The sequence below is a fragment of the Herpailurus yagouaroundi genome, unplaced genomic scaffold (assembly GCF_014898765.1).
Source record: "Herpailurus yagouaroundi ecotype Mexico unplaced genomic scaffold, PumYag 141, whole genome shotgun sequence".
Lineage (NCBI taxonomy): Eukaryota > Metazoa > Chordata > Mammalia > Carnivora > Felidae > Herpailurus > Herpailurus yagouaroundi.
Window position 1 is genome coordinate 26,664,276 of NW_024412396.1, and position 7,655 is coordinate 26,671,930.

A 7,655-nucleotide genomic window follows, 5' to 3' on the forward strand; every position below is an offset into this window, starting at 1 on the left:
TGACAGAAAACATTCTCCCTCCCACCTCTTCCTCAGGCCCCAGCAACCCTGTGGCCTGTCTGTGCTGTCTCATTTATCCTATAAATGTTATTTCCTTAGTGCCTTAAGTAAACTTTTTACTCCAACGGACAAAGCACATTTTAGATGAGTAAGTGTGTGGGCTAGACAAGGACCACGATTTTGGAGTTTGAGTCAGAGCAGGAAGGGTAATGTTGAGAGTTGGTCAGAAAGCCAGTGTCGTATCCAGCAAATGGACCAGAAGGACCAGGGATCTGTGTTGGTGGCCAGTGATGGTCTGGGGGCTACCGTAGTCTCAGGGCCTTCCTTCCCTGCTGCTTTTTTTTTTTAAGTAAGCTTCATACCCAGTGCAGAGCCCAATGCAGGGCCTGAACTCATGACCCTGAGATCAAGACCTGAGCTGAGATCAAGAGTCGAACACTTAACTGACCAAGCCAGTCAGGTGTCTCAGGGCCTGTCCCAAAGAAGGAAGTGGTAGCTTCTATTAGAGATTTGCAGGGCCCAGGACACAGACAATGGTCTTTCTCAACAGTGAGGATGCACAGGTCAATTAGCTAGCTAAACAGTTACCAGCGGTCCATTCTCATTTAAATTTCAATAAGTAAGAATTAAGCAATAAATATTTAACTTGTACACTTACGCCTCCTAAATAACTAACCTGGAATTTGCTTCCGGTTTCATCAGGATGAGAACCTATCACTGGAGGAGTAAATAATTCATGTCTGTGTGTCCTCTATAAAAAAGACAGATTCACATGAATTACTGAATCAGACATTTTAAACTAAAATTCATTAAAACAGTACTCTGACAAAATCTTGTCCTTAAATGAATGTTAATATTGCCTATTCTCAATAAATTTGAAAGCCCACATGTTTTAATATACAAATACCCAGAAGTGTAATTTGGAAAATAAAAAAATTATTTCAAAGAATTTTTTTTAAAGAAAAAGCTCTATCGTATAGCTGCCAGCAGCACACTCTGGACTGAGTGTCAGTATGAAGTATGTATGAAGACAACAAACCAAGGGTCACCCTCAAAGCACAGGGGTTTGTGAGACAGGAAAGTAGAGGGCCACCCTACTACGAAGGACCCCAGGCAAAAGGGGGCATTTAACGAGATCCTAAGTGATAAATAAGACTTTGCTAGTGAGAAACCATATGAGGCTGAGACAAGACATTTCAGGCAGAGGACGGGATATGTCACAAGAAAGACTTACAAGAGTAAAGGAGTGTTTGGGAAGTGACGCAAAGTGTAGTATAGTTGGAATCTGAGGTACACAAAGCAGAATGTCAGACAAGGCAAGAGATTAGCTGGAGCCTCTATTTGGGGAACCATATCCCCTGCCCCACTGTGGTCCATGTGGTTTAGGCAAGGCTGGTGTCTCTTCCTCCTTCTATAAATAGGCCTAGTGAATAAGTACCCCACCTCTTGGCCAGTGAATGGTCCAGGCTCAAGCTAAGAGCCACTGAGAGACCTTTGCTAGAACTACCAGAAGAGAGGAACTTTCTCCAAGTGCAGCTGAGGCTACTAGGGGCCTCTGTCATCTCGTAGGGAGAACCTGTTTGAAAGTAAAATCAATTTTTATAAAATTGCCAAGAGATGGAGACAGGTAGATGCCTCAAGACGTGGGATATCCTGGATCCAGCCATGCTTGAAACTGGTGGACCTCCAGACCTCTCCACAAGTCAATAAATGCCTCTTTCTGTTTTAGTCAGTTTGAATTTCTGTAACCTCCAATAAAAGAGCCCTGACGATACCGACTTTACATGCTAAGTCAGGAAATTTATCTGGTAGACAATAGAAAACAAAGATATTGAAATAGGATAAAAATAACATCAGATTTGCTTATAGGAAGATAACTGTGATAAAATGTGAATGGACGAAAATGCAACGCTTCCATTTCACAGATAAGAAAAAATGAGGCTCAGAAGGGTTACGTGACACACCCAAAATAATATGATAGGCTTTAAAATCTAATTTTTAAAAAGAAAGAAAAAAGAAATGTGGTATTTACTTGGGCATCTTCTCTGTGAACAGCATTGTGCCAAGCAAGTGTGGCAGGGGAAATACACAAGGAGCACCTCATAACGGGGATAAGCACCCCGAAGGCAAGGCGGGGCCAACTCCAGTAAATGATGCACAAGACAGACTGACATAGTCAGTGCTTTAAGGCAGAAGGAGATTGCATCCAACTCATCAAGAAGAGTTTCAGAAAAGAGGAGGAATTTGAGAAGGTTAGGAGGGTTTCAATAGCAGAGAAAAGTGGGAAGGGAAGAGCAGCCCAGAGAGTGAAGAATAAAAGCAAAGTTACAGAAGAAGGAGAAGAAATGAACAATAGTTATGTTTCATTTTTGGCTCTAGTATGGTACAATTAGAGGAAAAGTAGAGATTTTGGCCAAAAAGGTGCGATGGAAGATCTCAAACGCTAAGTATATATAGTTTGTATTTAATTCAATAGGCAGTAAACCTCCTTGAAAGACTGTGCAAAATCATACCAATATCAGAGCTACACATCAAGGAAGACTGATCTGGCAACATTACGCAGGTGATGGAAGGAGAGGACAGGCATCCTCAGGGTTCACTCTCTTCATCCTTTTTCAGAGCTTACTCGCACTGACCATCCTGTCCTTAAAACCTTCTCCCGTATACCACCACCCTGGCCTGGCCCCCACATTCTCCTTTCTTCCCTTCTCTCCCCACCGCCCCATAGGGTCTCACCCATCCCTGCAGTTCCATCCACTCCTCTGGGCAGATGCCCCCTAAATCTGTCTTCCCACATCTCTTTCTTTAGCTCCATATGTACTCTTCACCTGATTTCCCACTGACAACCTTAATTCAAAAATGTTTAAGACAGTACCTGTGTCATCTGAATCATCTTCCCCAAACATTCCCTTTTTCTTATTTGTTACCATGTTATTCTACTGTCCTACTCTCTGACTCAAAACCTTAATCATCTCTGAGTCTTTACTCTCTGCCTTCCCCTTCACATCCACTCTGTCACCATGAATGATGGCTTCCACTGCTCCAGTGCGGTCCCCTGTCTACAACCGTTGCCACTTCCTTCCCCCCAGCTATCATTTATGGCAGGACTAATAACAGACTCCTCTAAGGCTTCTCTTCCATTCTTTGTTGTTGTTTTATTTTTAATGTTTATTTCTTTTTGAGAGAGAGAGACAGAGCATGAGCAAGGGAGGGGCAGAGAGAGAGAAGGAAACACAGGATGTGAAGCAGGCTCCAGGTTCTGAGCTGTCAGCACAGAGCCTGACACACGGCTCAAACTCACGAACTGTGAGATCATGACCCGAGCTGAAGTCGGGTGCTTAACCGACTGAGCCACCCAGGCGCCCCTTCTCTCATATTTTTAACCCATCCCCAAATCTGCTGGTAGAGAAGGGCTCAAAAAACCCAGCTGTGATGGAGTCTCTCTGGTATTCCAAGGCTCCTTGTACCAAGAAAACAGAGTCCCAAACGCCAAGAGTGGCATCCACAGCACTCTGACCACCTGGCTCCCGCTTGCCTTTCCAAACCAATCCCATGCCACTCTTCTTCACGAGCCCTCCTCTACACACAAAAATGGACCCACTGCTTATCATTTCCTGCAGAGTTCACTCTTTCCCTTTGCTGTGTCTTTGTTCACACTGTTACCACTACCTTTTCCCCATTTCACAAGATCAAAGCAACCAAGGCCCTGATTTTCCCAATGAATACATTCTGTTTATGTCTCTTTCACAGCACATAAAACTCTACTTTATATCTTGTTTGTGCAAATGTCTTTAACTTCATAGACTGTAAACTGCACAAAGCTAGCATAGTGTAGTAGGTAAAGGCCGGACTCCAGAGTCAGACGAACTGGGTTCAAATCCTGTCTGTACTTACTATATGTGATCTTTGGTAAATTTCCTAAATTTATCTAGGTATCAGTTTCCTCATCTGTAAAATGAGGATAATAGCTTTTATACCTACACTGATGTTGTGATGATTAAATGAGGTAAGTAAGGTCTGTAACATACTGGACACAGTGCTCAGCATGTTAAAAACCGGTAAGAAATGTTAGCTATTTTTATCATCACAGTTGTTAATTGTTAATTGTATCCTCCATCTGGTCTCAAACACAGGCCAATAATAGTCTATTGAACAAGCTTTGGACCACAAAATTCCATCCTTTAAATTAACTCTGAGTGTTACCTAATCTTAAACAGTCTCATTTTCTACCCTCAGCTTACCTGGTGCAAAATAGTATATCGTTCACGAAACAGCTCTGCTTTATCTCTTGCTGTTCCAAATAAATTTGGTGCAGGGTGGTTGGTCATTAATAGACTAGAAAAAAAAAAAAGGAATGCTTATTTATAACTATCACAGTACACAAAGGTAGGCCAAAAATGAATCATGGGCTGTATGCCTTCTGAAAGAAATGTCCATCTGAAAAATTAGCTTAAAATCAATATACTTACGGAAGAAATTTTTTTCTTTCTGAACTGTATACAAAGCGTGGAATATCAAATGCTCCTATGATATTGAAAATATGTTCCCTGAAAAACATCCCACAAAAACACAGATCTGATTTACTAACACATACGAATTCTAGGTGAGCACAAAAACTTGTATTACAATCTTATGGCATATAAATTAAATACACTTTCCACAGGTCATATACACAATTTCTTTTTTTTTTTTTAAGTTTATTTATTAAGTTTGAGAGAGAAAGCGAGTGAGAGAGTGGGGGAGGAGCAGAGAGAGAGGGAGAGAGAGAAAATCCCAAGCAGGCTCCACCGTGTCCGTGCAGAGCCCGACATGGGGCTCGATCCCACGAACTATGAGATCATGACCTGAGCTGGCACCAAGAGCTGGATGCTCAACCAACTGAGACACCCAGGCACCCTCACAATTTCTTATAGTGTCATAATATGGGGGTAAAATTTTCCTTTCAGAGACAAGAAAGCATTGCCAATACTCTCAAAAAAAAAAAAATCAAGCTAACTTTTTTTTTAATTTTGAGAGAGAGCACAAGAGCACACACAAGTGGGGGAGGGATACAGAGGCAGAGTGGGGGAGAGGGGGACAGTGAGTGAGAGAGAGAGAGAGAGAAAAAGAGAATATGAATCTTAAGCAGGCTCCAAGCTTAGTGCAGAGCCCCACTCGGGCTCAATTCCACAACCCGAGGACCATGACCTGAGCCAAAATCTAGAGTCAGAATGCTGAACCAACTGAGCTATCCAGGCGTCCCTAATCAAGTTAACTTCTTTTTCTTTCTTTCTTTTTTTTTTTTTTAGTTTTCTTTGATTTCCAAATCTCTTTCTTTTGCTTTCGTTCTTTTTCAAAACATTTTTATTTATTTTTTAATTTACATGCAAGTTAGTTAGCATATGGTAAAATAATGATTTCAGGAGTAGAATCCAGTGATTCATCCCCTATGTATAACACCCAGTGCTCATCCCAACAAGTGTCTTCCTTAGTGCCCCTTACCCATTTAGCCGACCCCCCACCTACAGCCCCTCCAGCAACCCTCAGTTTGTTCTCTATATTTAAGCGTCTCTTATGCTTTGTCCCCCTCCCTGTTTTTACATTATTTTTGCTTCCCTTCCCTCATGTTCATCTATTTCATGTCTTAAATCTCACATATAAATGAAGTCATACATTTGTCTTTCTTTGACTAATTTCACTTAGCATAATACCCTCCAGTTCCATCCACGTTGTTGTACATGGCTAATCAAGTTAACTTGTAATTAAGAATGTCATCTGTTGAAAAAGAACATGTACGTATAAAATAGTTATGTCTTAAAAGAAGTCTCTCCCCATGGGTACTACTTTTATGAGCTATAATATTAAAGAATATCATTTCCAACAATTTTCTAATCCAAAATTATGCAATGTTATGCAAAAGTGTCCCAGGAGCCAGGTATAACGTAGAAAAAGACCCCCCCCCCCCAAATACTGGCATATTGTTGACACAGTGTTAGAGAAGGAAATTCAACAAAATAACTTCCTTTCAGTGTTAATAACATAACCACATTTGAAAGAGGTTTCAAAAAAACTGACAGCACTATTGTAGAAACAGTCCAACCTAAAAAAACCTTCCCTAAAATTTTATGTTAATCTACCAGATTGAATATGGCCAAAAACGTTCTTGCTGCATTGGTGGCAGTACCTAGCGTAGAGCAGCCTAGAACGGGTGGCCGTGAAGAAAACCTAGATTCCAGGTACAGTGCTGCTATTTTCTAGCAGATCGATCTTGACAGGTTACTGGACTTGTCACGCCACCTCTTCATCTATAAAGACGAAAGCCTCTCTTCTGTGATAATTAGTAACTTTCTGACAACTGAAATTGCAAAGACTGTTTACCTTTTAGTCCCACTGGACCTCCACATTGGCTAACTGTGGCATATAAAGGGCTAGACAGAAACAACAGTTAAGTCAGTGCTTATTTTATGATTATAATCCTTACACTTGTATACATTTTGGATTTCTGTTGATGGCTGTACCCTGGTATCTTAAATAATGAGTTTGCAAAGTTAAAATTAAAATTCTTCAGTTTCTTTGTTCTTAGCAGCTCTACTACGGTAACGACTCCTTTCAATGATCTCCATTGCCCCAAAGAGGAAAAAAACTGTTAAAGTTATTACTCTGTCCATTTCCCCAGTTGTTTTCCTCCCAGTTGAACCCTGTGAATCTAGAAAGAAGTCATATCCAAAAGAGGAAAGGCAGGGCACGGGCTCGTTTGTGGTTCAGTCAGTTAAGCGACTGACTTTGGCTCTGGTTGTGATCTTGAAGTTCGTGAGTTCGAGCCCCTCATTGGACTCTCTACTGTCAGCACAGAGCCCACGTCAGGAACTCTGTCCCCATCTCCCTTCCCCTCCCCCACTCTCACTCTCCTTCTCTCTCAATAAACATCAAAAGAGGAAAGGAAAGATGGACGCTTGGAAATAAAACCCAGAAAAATTACTGCCATATGAAGTTATCAGCTCTAATAGCATGACTTAGTGGCAAGAATAAAAAAACTAAGGTTCCACCCTCTTTGCTATTCACCATGTGACCCAACATAAGTCGCTGAACTCTTCTGGATGCAGCACTTTCCTAAGAGCAAAAGCAAAGTATATGTCTAAATATTCAATTCAATCCAGGAGTAGCATGTAGAATATAAAGTCAGATCAGATGGGTAGTGGCAAAAGTTGGTAATGGCATAAACAAGACTCTAATCTCAAATCTTAGGGAAAAAATAGTAAAGATGAGTCATTTAATGAGGTTTATAATGCAAACTAGCAGTTAAAAAGAAATACCAAGAAATAACCACTGTACAAATGCCGACCACTAATTATTTCCCCAAGAAAATAATTTAAAACAAGATTCATAGCATCTCCAGCAGGGGGGAAGAGTTCATTTTATCCACATACATAGTTTCATCTACAGACTGACTGCATTCCTGGACTGCTGCTTCCACTACAGATCGTTCAATCATGTTTGATGACACTGAAAAGAGAATTTAAAGTCAAATTTTAGAAACAGACAAAAAAATTACTTATTTCCACAGTTAGCTTTTTTCTTAAAAATAATCTGCAGGGGCGCCTGGGTGGCACAGTCGGTTGAGCGTCCGACTTCAGCCAGGTCACGATCTCGCGGTCCGTGAGTTCGAGCCCCGCGTC

The 7,655-nt window shown here is 41.1% G+C and overlaps 1 protein-coding gene across 4 annotated transcripts in view; it reads right to left on the minus strand.

Annotated features, from left to right (window-relative positions):
- The window catches only part of POLE2 (DNA polymerase epsilon 2, accessory subunit), a 30,982-nt gene that overhangs the window by 19,093 nt on the left and 4,234 nt on the right, over positions 1–7,655 (minus strand). For 3 of the 4 annotated variants that reach the window (XM_040477067.1, XM_040477066.1, XM_040477068.1), the window contains exons 3-6: positions 7,407–7,482; positions 4,470–4,547; positions 4,242–4,335; positions 677–751 (exon numbers count right to left, since the gene is read on the minus strand). In XM_040477067.1, coding sequence (XP_040333001.1) covers positions 677–751; positions 4,242–4,335; positions 4,470–4,547; positions 7,407–7,482 — 323 coding nt within the window. The remainder of the gene's footprint in view (positions 1–676; positions 752–4,241; positions 4,336–4,469; positions 4,548–7,406; positions 7,483–7,655) is intronic. The other variant, XM_040477069.1, reaches the window with a different exon arrangement.